Source organism: Petaurus breviceps, unplaced genomic scaffold (genome assembly GCF_028583685.1).
Source record: "Petaurus breviceps papuanus isolate PSGF00001 unplaced genomic scaffold, PetGlider_PUasm1.0 90638, whole genome shotgun sequence".
Taxonomy (NCBI): Eukaryota; Metazoa; Chordata; class Mammalia; order Diprotodontia; family Petauridae; genus Petaurus; species Petaurus breviceps.
The window spans coordinates 6189911-6206994 of record NW_027187295.1 but is presented as its reverse complement, the minus strand read 5'-3'; the positions used below and the strand labels follow the sequence as shown (position 1 = coordinate 6206994).

Here is a 17084-nt window from a genome sequence, read left to right as displayed (position 1 = left end):
ATATATATATATATATATATATATATATATATATATATATAAGGGTATATGGGCATATGAGTACATATGTAAATGTGTGTATATATGTTTACAGGTATAGATAGAGGGCACAGGACCAATTTAACAGGAAGGGATGATACTTAAAAGGTGAAATTAAGAGGTGAGAGGAATGTAATGAGAGGAGATGGGGAGAGACAGATTGGGGTAAACTATCTCATACAGAAGAGGCAAGGGAAAATGGTTACAATGGAGGGGAAGAATAGGAAGGCCAAAGGGAATGGGTCAACCTTATTCCCATTGAATTTGGCTTAAGGAGGGAGTGAAATACACACTAAATAGGGTATCTCACCCTCCAGGAGAGTAGGGGGGGAAGGGGATGAGCGGGGAGTTGATGGAAGGGAGGGCAGGCTGGGGGGGGGGAAGTTGGAAGCACCCACTTTTGAAAAGGGACGGGATCAAAGTAGAGAATAGAACAAGTGGGAGGTGGGATAGGAGGGAGGGAAATATAGTAAGTCTTTTACAATATATCTACTATGTTATTGTTTTGCATTAGCCACACATGTACAACCTATACTGAACTGCTTATCTTCCCAGTAAGGATGGGTGACAAGGAAGGAAGGGAATGAATCTGGAATTGAAAGTTTTAAAATCAAATATTCAAATATATATATATATGTGTGTGTGTGTGTGGTGTGTGTGTGTATACTATTATTAATACCATCTTACATGTAATTGGGAAATAAGATATACAGGCACTGAGGCATAGAGTTCCACTGGAAAAGTCAAAAGGGGTGTGGGAGAAAATATGGGAAAAATACAAAGAAAAGACAGTAGTGAGTAACCATAGGCATCTGGGTGAAAAGAAACATTGTTATTAGAGGAAATAGCCCAATAGTAGTTGAGGAAATTATTATTATTATCATTTTTCAAAATCTAATGGAAGAATGTGAGAAAGAATCAAAAGATCAAGTATTTGAAAAGCAGTCTTTCATCTCTAACTTGAAATGGAAAGGGATATTCTAGAGATGGAATCATCCTTTTTCCAAACAATTGAATTATTTATCTCTGTTGACTGAAGTTGGATTGTAATACTGTTCTTTCTTTGTTGAATAGGTCCTATATACCCATCACATTTTATCTTTATTTGTGCACATATATGATCTCCCCATTGTATGTAATATATATTCATACAATTTATATTTTATGAATTCACTTATACCACACAAATATACATATATATGTACAATACAATTTTTAACACTATGCATAATCAGTATGTGGGAAAGGCAGAATGGTGTAGTGGATAGAATAATGTCCTCAAAGTCAGGAAGACTTGATTTAAAACCACTTTCTGGAGAGAAGACTTGATTTAAAACCACTTTCTGGAGAGAATTAAACCTTGAACATGTCTGTGCTTCAGGCAAATCTCTAACACTCTAGGCTACAGATAAGATAACCTACATTGTAAAAGGAAGAATCTGAAGGAAAAATAATGTGTTCGGTCTGGGAAATGTTGAGTATAAGATATTTAAGGTGTATCAGCTTCAAGATGGCCAAGAAGCAGGTGGAGATGTAAAACTCAATAACAAGAGAGAAATTTTTCTCTCTGGTCAATAATCACTAAAGCTCTATCATTAACTCTACATTAAACTTTCCAAAAATTGATCATGTAGTAGAACATAAAATCTTCACAAAATGTGTAAGAATATGTGTATATGCATATGCATGCATACCTACACACATATATGTGTGTGCATGTGTGTGTGCATGTATGTGTGTATACACACATATCCTCTACTGATCACAATAAAATGAAATTATACAGGGTTATAAAAATATTAAAAATCATTTTAGTCAATTTTCCCAGTGAGGAGTAAGTTATAAACATTTGCAATAGCTCACATTTGTACAATGTGTTAAAGTTTCCAAAGACCTTAACATATATTATCACATTTGAACTTCACAACACCACAGTAAGTTAAGTGCTATTATTATCCTCATCTTATACTTTAAGAGATAGAGACTGAGAGAAGTTAAGTGAGTTGTCCAGAATCATCCAGGTAGTAAATGTGCTTTTAAAAAAAATCATTTTAATGTATGGAATAAAATAAGCATTTCCATAACATAGTATAATAAAAATATGATTGCAAATGAAACTACAAACCTATTATATACAACTTACTCTTCCTCTTAAATATATAATAAAGTTTTCATGTTATAATAGTAATGGAATTAAAAGATCCCATTGTATTGGCTTGGTTTTCGGATTGATTGTGTTAAAACCCAGAGCTTATGAATCCCATTTGTGGGATGGACTTGTTGACGTAAAAAGAGGGGGCTGAACTAGGAGGAACTGGTGACATGAATTTAGAGAGTCACCAACAGAGAGAGAGGCAGAAGAATTTTTTGAAAGCAGCATCTTGGAGGCAGAGACGGAGAGGATTGCTGAGGGCCAGTTTGAACTGCCCAGGACTTTTGAGAGCTGCCACCAAGAGCTGCCAAGGACGGAGGAGATATGGCTGTTATGCTGGTACTTTGTTTTGATGTCGTTTTGTGAGATTCTTCCACTAGTGAAGGACAGTCCTGTTTTTGCAGAGGTCCTTGAACCCTTCCTGTTGGTTCAGGGGTCCAGAGACTATTCTGCAGACAGAGAATGCATTGCCTCCACTGGTGAAGGCCAATGCCATTGTTGCAGAGGTCCTGGAACCTTGCTGCTGGTTCAGGGATCCAGAGACTGTTCTGAAGACAGAGAATGCATTGCCTCCACTGGTGAAGGCCAGTGCTGTTGTTGCAGAGGTTCTAGGACCTTGCTGTTGGTTCAGAAACCCTGAAGAAGGATTTTCTTGTTGTATGTTTACAGAAATCCTGGAAGAGGGTTTTGCTAATGTTTTCAGGGGCCCTAGGACTGTTCTGCAGACAGAGAATGAATTAATGAGGACACTGGCAATGTATCTTGTGGCCTTGCTAAGCTTTGTCTCCCCAGGAACAAAGATTGCTGAGAACTTGCCTCAGGTCAAGATGAAGAAAATACCTCTCTTTGGATATTAAATGCTGTGCTTAAGCTTGTTGTAACTATGGGGTAGATGGCCTATTCAGTTGTGATCCAAGGGTGGGAAACTTTTGACCTTTTTGTGCCCTGCGATTAACCAAATAAGTGTACTTTACTTATTGTTTGAAACTAAACTCCATTTGAGAAGATGGACTTTGTGATTGACTAAATGAATGCACTGCCTAGGGTTGGAGTAGTACTTAGAAGAGGGACTTTGTGATTGACTAAATGAATGTAATGTCCAGTAGTGGAGTAGTACTTGGAGTTTATTTAATTACATTTGGTGAATGCTGTACTTTGAATTATGCTATACCTTAATTTTTCATGGATGTTTTGCTTTTGTTATGGAATAAATAAAGTGATCTCTATACTGGGTAATCAGAACCTTTAAAAAGCTGTTCACAGTAGCAGTTCTTCTGGAAAGCTTCTGTGCATGGCATTACACAGGTAAATTTCCTTTTTCCTTTTTTCCTCTTCACCCTCCCTACCCTAAAGATGATTACCACTAGGTATGAATGTGTGTATGTATGTGTGTGTGTAAAATAATTCTATAAGCACCTCTATTTATCCATTCATTCTCTGGATGCAGGTAGCATCTTCTTTCATATGTACTTTCTAGTTAATTTGGGTATCTATAATAATCAAAATCATTTATTAACTCAAAGTTGTTCTTAAAACAATATTGCTGTTGATGTATACAACATTCTCTTGCTTCTGCTAATTTTGCTCTTCTTTACTTCATTCAAGTTTAATCATGTTTTTCTAAGATCATTGCACTCATCATATCTTATAGCTCAGAAGTGATTCCATCACAATCAAATATCTTGTTTAGTCATTCCCTAATTCATGGGCATCCTCACAATTTCCAGATCTTTGTCAATAGAGAGAATTAATGCAAATATTTTAGAACACCTAGGTTCTTTCCCTTTTTCCCTAATTATTTTTGGAAACATCTAGTAGTGGTATTCCTTGGTCAAAGGCAGTTTAATAAGTCTTTGGGCATAATTCTAGATTGCTCTCTAAAATTGTTGAATTCTTTCACAATTCTATCAACAATAAAAGTGTGTCAATTTTTCCACACTCCTGCCAACATTTGTCACTTCCCCTTTCAATCATTTGATTCAATATGATTAATGTAAAATGAGATCTCAAGGTTATTTTAATGTGTTTTTCTGCAATAATGATTTAGAGCATTTTTTCATATGAGTACAAATTGTTTTATTTTCTCCATTGGAAAACTGCCTGGTCATGTCCTTTAACCATTTATCATTTGAAGTATGATTCACAGGGGCAGCCAGGTGGCTCAGCAAGTAAGAGCACTGGCTCCAGTGTCGGGATGACCTGGGGATCAAATCCGGGCTCAGATACTTAGCACCACACCCAGAAATAACTGGCCGTGTAACCTTGAGCAAGTTACATAACCCCAATTGCTTAAAAAATAATGAAGAATGATTCACATTCTTATAGATTTTATAAACTTGTGTATATGTATATATAACTTTATAAATATCTATCCAGGTGTATAATGTATATACACATATATACATATATGTATATTATACCTTTCTGTGTAACTTTATAAAATCTATAAGAATGTGAATCATGCCCCAATTGATAAATGAGATAGGAGATCTTCATCTGGGAAACTCTCTGTAAAATTTTTCCCCAACTTTCTGCTTTCTTTCTGATCTTGCCTGCATTTGTTTTATTTGTTCAGTTTTTTAAAATTTAATGTAATTGAAATCATCCATTTTATACCTAACTTTGCTCTCCATCTCTTGTTTATTCAAATTGTTTGCCTGTCCATAATTCTGATAAGTAATGTATAACAATATCTTCCAATTTTCTTGTAATAACTTTCCTTATTTGTAGTTCATGTATCCATTTTGATCTTATATTGGTAAATGGTATAAGATATTGGTTTATGCTCATTTTGTCTCCTATTGTTTTCAGTTTTCCCAACAGTTTTTACCAAATTATAAATTCTTATCCCAAAATTGAAGTCTTTACACTTGTCAAATACAAAGTTATTATATTTATTTGCTGCTGTGAATTGTATATCTTCTCTGTTCCATTGATTTACCTTTCTATATCTTATCCAGTACCAGAGAAAAATTGATCATAACTGCCTTATAATATAGTTTAAAATATGTTACTGCTAAATATATTGTTTCTGATATTCTTGACTTTTTGTTCTTCCAAATGTATTTTGTTATTTTTTCTGTCAGTAAAATAATGCCTTTGTACTTTAATTGGGATGGCATTGATTATATAAATTAGTTTAGGCAAAATTGTCATTTTCATTATGTTGGCTTTGCCTATTCATGAACAATTAATATTGTTCTAATTATTTAAAACTGCTTTTATTTGCATAATTTTTTCTGTAATTTTGCTCATATAGTTCCTGGGTTTGTTTTGGCAGGTGTAATTCTAGGTTGTTTATACTGTCTAGAGTTATTTTAAATGGACTATCTTATTATCTCTTCTCACATTGTTTTGGTTCTGATATATAAACTGCTGAGGATTTATTTAGTTTTACTTTATATTCCACTAATTGGCTATAATCATCAATTATTTCAACTAAATTGAGTCTTTGGGATTTTCCAAGTATATTATCATATTGTCTACAAAAAGATATAGTTTTATTACTGCATGCCCTATTCTGTATAGTATTGGTTTTTATTTTAATTGTGACTCCATTTGTGGTTTTCTTGGCAGAGATACTGAAGTGCTTTGCCATTTTCTTCTCCAACTTATTTTACATATGAAGAAACTGAGGCAAACAGAATTAAGTGACTTGCTCACGGTCACCCCTAGTATGTGTCTGAGATCAGATTTGAACTCAGAAAAACGAGTATTCTTTACTCCATGTAGCACTCTATCCACTGCTCCAACTAGCTTCCCATATTAAAAATCAACTCTTGATTAAATAAATTAATCATAAATCATTGGTCATATAATTAATAATAAATTAAAGAATTTTTTTAAAAGAAAATTTCATCAATGCAACAAACTGAAATTTGAGGAATACAGCCAAAGTGGTATTTAACTGAAAATTTATATCTCTAAGCATTTGTATTAACAAGACAAACCAAAAAAAAAAAGAATGTCAATTCACTAGAAATTCAACTAAGAATACTCAAAAACCAACTACTTTTAAAAAATCAAATTAATGCCAAAATAGGCAACCACAAAATCAAAGAAATTTCACAAAACTGAAACCAAACAAAATATGAATTAATGAATAGAATAATTTTTAAAGGATAAACCTTTAATTTGATCAGAAAGAAAGAAAACCAAATTGTCAATATTTAAAAAATGAAAAAGGAGAATTCACAGGAAATTAAAGATCTTATTAGAATGTAATTTTATCCTACTATATACCAATAAACTTAAAATGAATACAAAAATATAAATTACCCTAATTCATCAAATATTGATTGCTTTTTACTGTCTCTATTCTATTACAATATAAATATTTGGCATCAAATAAAAAGAAACAGAAAGTTTAAATAACTCAGTTTCCAATGGAAAAATAGACAAGCTATAAATGAACTTCCCACAAAAAATAAAGCCCATCAGAAGAATTCATAAGTGAATGCTGCCAAACATTCCAAGAACAATTAATTCCAATATTCCTTAAATTGTTTGCAAAAAAAACAAAAAAAATTTGCAAAAAAATCTACCAAATTCTTTCTATGGCAAACATATGACCTTGATATAAAAACTAACAAGAGGTTGTAATGTAATGCCATGGAAAGGAATCTTCCCAAGGTTCAAAATACCAGCATAGGTGCTCTCCATTTTATTCAGTGACAAACCAAGAACAGAGAAGGTCAAAACATGACATCATTCAAAATACAGCATTTACTAAGTGTGATTAAATAATCTCCAAGGACTACCCCACCCCAGGACCTTCCAATCATTCAATCAATTACAAAGTCCCTGTTCTAAATACTACTCCACCCCTAGGCTGTACCTTCATTTAGTCCACCACAAAGCCCCTCTTCTCAAATGGAGATTAGTTTCCAAACATAAGTAAAGTACCTTCATTTGTTCAATCACAGAGCACAGAAAGGTCAAAAGTTCCCCACCCCTGGATCTCAATTGAATCTACCCCAGAGTTACAACAAGTTTAAACACAGCACTTAATACCCAAATGGAGGTCTTTTCTTCATCTTGACACGAGGCAAGTTCTCAACAATCTTAGTTCCTGGGGAGACAAGGCTTAGCGAGGCCACAAGATATATTGCCAGTCCCTTCATTAATTCATCCTCTGTCTGTAGAACAGTCCTAGAACCCCTGAACACATTAGCAAAGCCCTCTCCCAGGCTTTCTGTAAGCATACAACAAGAAAATCCTTCTTCAGGGCTTCTGAACCAACAGAAAGGTTCCCAGACCCCTGCAACAACAGCACTGTCCTTCACCAGTGGACAGTATTCACTCTCTGTCTGCAGGACAGTCTCAGGGCTTCTTAGCGAACAGCCAGGTTCCAGGACTTCTTCAACAGGACTGTCTTTCACCAGTGGACAAATCTGGCAAAACAACATCAAAACAGACAGACAAAGTACCAGCAAAACAGCCATGTCTCCTCAGTCCTTGGCAGCTCAGGGGGCAGGTCTCAAAAGTCCAGGGAGATTCAAAGTGGCTCTCAGCAATCCTTCTCAGTCTCTCTCTGCCTTCACATGGGTGCTGCTTCCAAAAAAGATCTTCTGCCTCTCTCTTGTCTCTCCAAATCTATGTCACCAGCTCCTCCCAGTTCGTGTCTCTCTTTTCAAGTCAACAAGAACATCCCACAGGTGGGATTAACAAGCTCTGGGTTTTGACACAATCAATTTGAAAAACTAAGCCAATACAGGGGAATCTTTAAATGCCATTACTATCACAGTGGTCAAACAGACAAAGTATAGACCAATATCTCTAATAAATATTGATAAAGGAATTTCAAACAAATATTTGCAAAAAGACCACCACAATGTATCTCAGACCAGGGTGAGTGCATACTGGAAATTCATGTTAGGTTTATTATTGGTATGATCTTCTCACATAGGAATGTAAACAGTTTAATGTTATTAATTCTCTTAAGATTTCTCTTTTATGTTTACCTTATAATGTTTTTCTTGAATCTTCTTTTCAAAGGTCAAATTTTCTATTCAGCTCTGCTCTTTTCATCAGGAATCCTTGAAAATCCTTTATTTCATTAAGTTCCTTTCTTCCCCATGAAGGATTATGCTCAGTTTTGCTGGGAAGGTTATTCTTAGTGGTAATCCTATCTCCCTTGACATCCAGAACATCATATCCAAAGCACTCTGCCTCTTTAACTTGGAAACTACTAAATTACCTGTGTTCCTGACTATGACTCCATGACATTTGAATTGTTTCTGCTTGCTTGCAGTATTTTCTCTTAAACCTGGAAGTTCTGGAATTGAGCTATTATATTATTGGGAGTTTGCATTTTAGGCTGACTTTCAGGAGTTTCAATCTTTATTTTATGTCCTAGATCTAAGATATTGCACCAGTTTTCCTTTATACTTTATTGAAATGTGATGTTTAAACTCTTCTTTTTATCATGCCTTCAAATAGTTTAATAATTTTAAAATTATCTCTCCATTTATTTCCTAGGTTAATTATTTTTCTGATAAGATATTTCTAATTTTATTTTGTTTTTCATTCTTTAGAATTTATTTTATTGTTTCTTGATGTCTAATGCAGTCATTAATTTCCACTTACCCGATTTCAATTTTTAAGGAATTATTTTCTTCAATGAGCTTTTGTACATTTTTTAGTCAATTTTGCTCTTTGAGGAATTTTTTCTTTAGCAAATTTTTGTGCTTCTTTTACCATTAGGTCAATTCTGTTTCCTTTTTAATCTTTTTTAAAGATGTTTTTCCTTTTATGATATTTAAGTATTATTTTGCTTTTTACAATATATTCTCCAGTATTTTTTGTCTCTTGTTAATTTGTTGTTAATTCTCTTTACACAATTTTCTTGCATGACTAATTTCTTTTCCCAATTTTTCATCTGCCACTCTTTTTTAAATTAAATTTTATGTTTATTTTTAGTTTACAAAATTCATTTCCACAAGATTTTGAGTGACAAATTTTCTCCTCATCTTTCCCCTACCCAACACCCCAAAAAAGTGACCCATTGTATGCAGCTTCCCCCAATCTTCTCTTTCCTATATCTTTCCACAAACCCTGTCCAACTTTCTGGGAGGGCAAGATGGATCTCCATCCCCCAGTGCCTGTATAGCTTATTTCCCTGTTGCATGTTAAAAATAATAATAATATATATTTTAAACATTTTCTTTTAAAACTTTTAATTCTAGATTCTTTCCCTTCCTCCCTCATCACCCACCCTTACTTAGAAGATAAACAATTCAATATAGGTTGCAAGTGTGTACCTATGCAAAACATTTCCATAATGGATATTATTGAGAGACTGACTATATTTCCCTCTATCCTATCCCACCCCCCATTTGTTCTATTCTCTACTTTGACCCTGTCCCTTTTCAAAAGTGTGTGCTTCTAACTATCCCCACACAACATGCCCTCCCCTCCATAATACCCCCTCTCATGCCCTTCTCCCCTACTCCCCTTTTGGGCAAGATACCCTATTTAATGTGTATGTCATTCCCTTCCTAAGCCAAATTCAATGAGAGTAAGGTTGACCCATTCCCTTTTGCCTTCCTGTTCTTCCATTCCATTTTAACAGTTATCCTTTGCCTCTTTTTTATGAGATAATTTACCTCATTCTGTCTCTCCCCATCTCCTCTCATTATATTCCTCTCTCACCTCTCAATTTCTTTTTTTTTTATTTTTTAAAGCAATTTGGGGTTAAGTAACTTGCTCAAGGTTACATGGCCGGTTATTTCTGGGTGTGGTGCTGAGTATCTGAGCCTGGATTTGATCCAGGTCATCCCAACACTGGAGCCAGTGCTCTTACTCGCTGAGCCACCTGGCCGCCCCTAAGCAATTGGGGTTAAGTAACTTGCTCAAGGTTACACAGCCAGGTGTTTCTGGGTGAGTGCTAAGTGTTCGAGCCCGGGATTTGATCTCCAGGTCTTCTCAACACTGGAGCCGGTGCTCTTACCCGCTGTGCTACCTGGCCGCCCCTCACCTCTCAATTTCACCTTTTAAGTATCATCCCTTCCTATTCATTTGGTCCTGTACCTTCTGTCCATGTGTATGTACACATATATACACACACTCACATATGTATTCATACATACATATACTCTCCCATATAGACATTTATATGTATGTATGTAATACACACACACACACATATATATATATATATATATATATATATTTGTATTCCCTTCACCTATCCTCATACTGAGAAAAGTTTCATTTTTCCATATAGAAATGTAAATAGTTCAACTTTGATAAGTTCTTTTTGATTTCTTATCCCTGTTTACCTTCTCGTGCTTCTCTTACTTCTTGTATCTGAATGTCTAATTTTCTATTCAACTCTGGTTTGTTCATAAAGAAAGCTTGAGGGGTGGCCAGGTAGCACAGCGAGTAAGAGCACCGGCTCCAGTGTCAGGATGACCTGGGGATCGAATCCTGGGCTCAGACACTTAGCATCCACCCAGAAACACCTGGCCTCGTAACCTTGAGCAAGTTACTTAACCCCAATTGCTTAGGGGCGGCCAGGTGGCTCAGCAAATAAGAGCACTGACTCCAGTGTTGGGATGACCTGGATCAAATCCGGGCTCAGATACTCAGCACCACACCCAGAAATAACTGGCCGTGTAACCTTGAGCAAGTTACTTAACCCCGGTTGCTTTAAAAAAAAAAAAGTAAAAAAAATAAAAAAAGAAAGCTTGAAAGTCCTTTATTGCCTTCAATGACTACAATGAATATTTTCCCCTGAAACATAATGCTTAGTTTTGTTGGGTAGGTGATTCTTGGTTTGAATTCCAGCTCCTTTGACCTCCAGAATATCATATTACAAGCCCGTTGATCCCTCAGTGTAGAAGCTGCCAGATCCTGTGTTATCCTGATTGTGTTTCCACAATATTCAAATTGTTTCTTCCTAGCTGCTTGTAATATTTTCTCCTTGAACTGAGAACTCTGGAAATTGGCTATAATATTCCTAGGAGTTTTCTTTTGGGGATCTTTTTCAAGGGGTGATTGGTGGATACTTTCAACCTCTATTTTGCCCTCTTGTTCTAAAACATCAGGGCAATTTCCTTGAGAATTTCTTGAAGGATGATTTCTAAGTTCTTTTTTTATCATGGCTTTCAGGTAGTCCAATAATTTTTAAATGATCTCTCCTGTATCTATTTTCCAGGTCAGTGGTTTTTCCAATGAGATATTTCACATTGCCTTCATTTTTTTCATTTGTTTGAATCTGTTTAATAGTATAGATTTCTCATAAAGTCATTAGCTTCCATTTGCTCCAATCTAATTCTGAAGGAATGATTCTCTTCAGTGAGCTTTTGAGATTCTTTTTCCATCTGGCAAATTCAGCTTTTTGAGGCATTCTTTTCTTCATTGCCTTTTTGAGCCTCTTTTGCCATTTGAGTTAGTCTATTTTTAAGGTGTTATTTTCTTCAGTCAGGTTGTTGACTCTCTTTTCATGATTTTCTTGCAACAATCTCATTTCTCTTTCCAATTTTTCCTCCACTTCTCTTATTTGGTTTACAAAATCCTTCTTAAGCTCCCGTCTGGACTGTAACCAGTTCATATTTTTCTTGGAAGCTTTTGGTGCAGGAGTTCTGACTTTGCTGTCTTCCTGCTATTCCATTCTTTAATCCTTTTTGTCCCCAAAAGAAGAACCCAGTTAGATTGCTGTGCTTGCTTTGCTTCCTTTGTTTCCTCATGTTGCCACTCAATTACTTCACGACCTTTTTGCCACAGTAGAACTCTGCTACCAGGAGGAGAGCTTTGTCCCAAATTGCTGTGGTTTTCACAGCTGCCAGAGCTATTAGTTGCATGCCCTCTCTGAAGCCTCCAAAGGCTCTGGCACCTGGTCACACACCCCAGGATCTCCACCCAAGACAGCTACCCACATTTAAGGAGGTGAAAGCAAGAGTGATTACCCCTCAGTATGGTCACTTGGTCCCCCCTAGGATCTGCAGGCCATTAGCTCTGAAGCAACCATGCAGAAAGGGCTTCAAGGATGCCATGCCTCAGTGGCTTCTTGCCTTCTCATCCTGGGGGCAAAGGCCAGACCAGACTCTCTGTACCCCTGTTGCCAAAGTCAACACTGATCTTTTACTTTGCCTTTGGCATTTATGGGTTGATAATTCTGGATATTGTCGCAGCTGCTGGTGATCCCCTCTCCAGAAATCCCTCCAGCCACGACTGGTATGGGCCACCCTGAGGCTAAAACCACAGGCTCATGTGGGACTGGGCTCTACTTCCAGCAGGCTGTGATAGACCCAGCCTGCCAGGCTGCCTTCAGTTGGAGGTTTGTTTTTCTCTGTCATTTTGTGGGTTCTGTAGCTCTAAAGTTTGTTTAGAGTCATAATTTATAGGTATTTCAGATGGTTATGATGGGAGCTGATGGAGTTTGCCTGCTTCTACACTGCCATCTTGGCTCCCCTTCTGCCACTCTTTATCTCTTTCTTTAAATCTCTCAAAAATTCTTGTTGGAGTCATGTACAAATAGCATTTTTACATTTTTCGGTAGATGTTTCCCCATTGTTATCTTCTAAGTTTGCATCTTGGTCTTCCTTGCTATTGTAATAGGCTTTCAGAGTTAATTGTTTGGTTGTTGTTTACTTTTTTTTTCCAGTCTCTTTCTTACTTTGGAATTTTATCTTAAAGTTGGGCTCTGCTCTAGGGTTGGTCAGGTACTGTCCCAAATTTTAGGGTTTTTTTTTTGTTTTCATTTTCATTTTTGTTTCTTGTGCTGCTGATTTCAGAGCTAGTTCTAGGTTTTACAATATTTTGTGTTTCCAAGGCAGTTTGATTCAGGAAAAAATGTGATCAGTGTTTTCCTGTTCTGTGCTCTGGTCTTTACCCAGAAAGGTCCCCTTGTCTTCTGCAGCTGCAAGTTCTAATATTCCTCTCTGCCTCTGAACTATGACAAGGCCCTCTACTCCCTTCTGACTGATACAAATGCTCCTTGGAGCTGTGACTCATAAATGCTTAGGGTCAGTAAATTTGCCAGTCAGTGCCAAATGCAACCACTGCCAGAAAAATGTCCCATGTTGTCATTTTTTTCTAATCAGTTGTCCAACCCCCTTACTATCTCTGGGCTGAGAACTCCTAAAGCCGTTGCTACCACTGTCTTAGTTACCTCTAATGCCTGCCCATTGTGCTTCTATCATATGGTCTTTGAGGCAGCCCACACCTTGGTGTCACAGATCTCTTTTGATGACTTTTTAAATTTTCTAGTGTTGGAAGAACATCTCACCCTGAACTTTTCTTGGCTCTGTCACTCCAAAATTCCTTTTGAAGAATTATTTAAAAGTATTTTGCAGGTGACAGTAGGGAGAGTTTGGTGGGGTTCCTCCCTCTAGTCTGCTATCTAGGATCTAATCTAAGAATTATTTTCAAAGGGACAGGGTCAAAGGAGAAAACAGAATAAATGTGGGGTGGAATAGGATGGAGGAAAATATATGAAAAAAAAGATTGGCAAAGATGACAAAAAAAAAAGGAAAATGACAAATATTAAGGGGGTGATGGTAAAATTAACATATTAGTAAATCTATGAATCAGTACAACCATTCTGGTAAGCAATTAGGTTTAATATACAAAAAAGTTATTGAACACTGCATCTTCTTTTGCCCAGAAAAAGAAAATTGGAGACTAAGGGATACACATCAATTGAAAAATATCTGAATAAGTTGTGGGTTTTGAATGTGATTAAGTAGTTATTGTACCATTAAAAAATTAGGAAATGGCTCTCCAAAGAGCCAGAAAAGGACTTACATGAACAATAAGTGAAGCAGTTAAGTAAGCAGTACCAGAAAAAGCATTTTGCATCAATACAATTAAATTAATCCTTTCAAAGACTTCGATGAACTGATGAAGAATGAAAAAAGATTTAGAACAATTTATATAAATCAGCAACAGTGTAGAAGTAACTTTGAAAGCTATAAGAACTGATCAAAAGCATGATCATCCATAATTCCAGAGCATTGATAATGAAGTATGCAACCTATTTCCTGACAGGTGACAGATTTCATCTATGTGCAAAATGTGTATTTGTGTATAAATCCAATGAAAGAATTGTTTTGCTTTACTATGCATATTAATTACAAGGATTTTTTTCTGTTTTTTTTTCCCTTCCAGTGCAGTTGAAGGAGCACAGAGGTGTGAAAAGAGATTTTTCTTCTTTAAAAATAAAGAATTTTGGGGAGGAGTACTACAAAAATGGAATATTACCAGTACTTTCAGATGAGGTCATTGTATATTTTTAGTTTTGCTTAACTGCTTATCTTTTTTTACAAGAAACTTCTCACAGAGTAGGGATAATCTAAATATACATTCTGTAAAAAAAAAAAAATATGACAACAAAACTTTTTTTTAAGAGGAGAGAAGAGGAAGGGAGGGATTTAGCAAATGGCTTCAGTTTTTTGTTTGTTTGGTGAAGTAGGAGATAAGTTCTTCACCTGAGGGGGTGGAGAAGGGTACTCTGTGAAGCCTGAAAAAGGAGGAATAAATTTTTTTGGAAGAGGTATTGTGGGGAATTACATGGTGAATTGATTATGGAGGTGCAAAACAATTACCTTGCTGAGGTGAGGACCCAGCTAAGAAAGTGATGGAGTTTGCCTTCACTTATCTGCCTATGGGTTGAATCCCCATATCCTTCAATAAAAATTAAGCTCCTCAAATTCAAGGAGTGTGTTTTTTTTTATCTTTCTATCCCTAGTGTCTTGTTGACCATCATTGGTGGAGAAAGGTCTTTACTTAATGCCTATACAATGAAATCATATGCCCAATCCCTATCCCAATCCTTAGAATCTATTGAAGTTTCATGCACATAGTAGGAATTTTTTATATGTTGAATTGAAATAATAACCAGAACTTTACCCTATCTCTTGATTTCATGCTTCCCATTGTATCAGGCTGACTTCCACAGATCCCAAACTAAAATATACTGAATCCCCTCTCCCTGCATGGTATCAAATTATCTAAAACAGCAAGAGTAACCAGACACTTGCTGATGTCTAGAGCTAATATTTGTTACCGTTCATTTGGGGTAGCTGGTGGCTCAGTGGAAAGAGTGCCAGGCCTGGAGGCAGGAAGACCTATAATCTTCTTTCCCTCAGTTTCCTTATCTAAAAAAATGGCCTGGGGGAGGAGATGTCAAACCCCTTCCTCATCTCTGCCAAGAAAACCCCAAGTGGGTCATAATGAGTGAGACATGACTAAAATGACGGAACCACATGAAGATATTTATTTCGTTGTTTCTCCAAAGTGAAAGTTTTCAGGGAAATAGTTCAAATCAGAAAATGGGAAGACTTGCACTGACCCTTTCTTTTTGAGAAATAGAACTTTCATAGCATTGGTGTTATCTGGTGAAACTTATCAGAGGAAAAGTGTAACAACTGTTTTCATTTATATGCATGGCCGGGATCATTTCATCAAAATGTATTGAAATCTAAGCATGCATAGACAAACTTCTAGGGATGGGACATCTGATTCAGCTTGTAAAAGCTATGCCTCATAATGAGTCTATTCTCTTCCCTTCCTGACTATATTAGAACCACTAGTTGAAGAAAGACTTGTGCTCCCCTCTATCCGCAATCTGCATACCTCCTCCACATTAAACCTCCTTTGTCCTAACCTTAAGTAAAAGGAGAGTCTCATTTTTTTTTCAATTTAAACATGTTTCCCTTTTTTCTGAATTTTATTTTTCAATGAAATTAAAGTAGTCAGTGCCCCATTTTGCAGCTTAAATCTGTACTCCATTGTGGCATTGAGGTGATAGCTTGTCACCTGCCATCACGGAGAGAACTGTTAAAAGGGGGCTGGTCAGAATTCTAGACAATTTCCTTTGGTGGTATGCTGCATGTCAGTCACCTTATAGAAAGCAGGATTAGGAAATGGGAAATAGAAGCAGAGCAAATGAAAAAGGAATGAGATAATGAATGTCTGAAGATTGGAAAAACTAAGAAGAATGTCCTGAAAATGAGAGTCGACTTTAAAATAAAAGGCAACTTGATTAGAAGGAGAGGAAGAAATAGAAAAATTTAGTTTAAATAGAAAACAGCTAAAGATAGTATAAATTGTAACAGGGAAAATAGAAAATGTTTGAAGTGAGAAATAGGTAATTAATATGCATACTATTTTCTCTGCTTTAATGACAGCTGAAAGATACTAACTTTTTTATTAATCCACAGGGAATAATCAACCCATGAAATAATAAAACATGCAAAAAAGAATTAGCTGAACTCAATTGATCAGCATTTCATCAGGCTTCAGTATTATGGACCGTCAGAAGTGTTATAGAGTGTCAATAGACAAGAATTCTAGGGAACTGGTTTCTAGTTCAGTTTTGCCAATAACTAACTACCTTTATGACAGAAAAACAAAAGAAAAAAAAAGATGAAACAATCTTCATCTTTCTGGGTCTCAGTTCCTCAACTGTAAAATGAGAAGGCTGGGCTAACTGATCACTAAGGATTTTTCCCAGGCTCCTTGATTACTAGAAGCAATTCATTGTGCAATGCAGTCGAATGTATGGCTATTTTGTATTTTTGTGCATATGTAAAAGAAAACAAATATTTGGCTAAAATAATGTATGTAAGTATATTTGATTGAAGGTGGAATCATTAACTATGTATGACTTGCTTCCATAGCATACAAGCATGAAATGTGGATCTATGTTTCATTAAAATTTTCATTATCAAAATATACACAAAATATGTATTTCAGAAATGATGATGAAGATGAAGAAAGGGCGCATGTTTGTGGTTGTTATCTTCTTACTGCTTAGCCAGGCCCCTTGGTCTCTGGATGCTAACTCTGATGATGAGGAAGGACAAGAAGATATTTTAGGTAAAATTTTGCCTACTTTAAATTATTTAATATCCTTTTGTTCTTATCAAGTCCCAATCAAGTATTT

At 36.0% G+C, this 17084-nt stretch overlaps 1 protein-coding gene across 4 annotated transcripts in view; it reads left to right on the top strand.

Moving 5' to 3' along the window:
• The window catches only part of TFPI (tissue factor pathway inhibitor), a 127713-nt gene that overhangs the window by 49171 nt on the left and 61458 nt on the right, over positions 1–17084 (top strand). For 3 of the 4 annotated variants that reach the window (XM_069064522.1, XM_069064519.1, XM_069064521.1), the window contains exon 2: positions 16895–17017. The exons of the other annotated variant lie outside the window; for it this stretch is intronic. In XM_069064522.1, the coding sequence (XP_068920623.1) occupies positions 16897–17017 (121 nt within the window). In that variant the 5' untranslated portion in view covers positions 16895–16896. The remainder of the gene's footprint in view (positions 1–16894; positions 17018–17084) is intronic. 4 annotated transcript variants of the gene reach the window in all.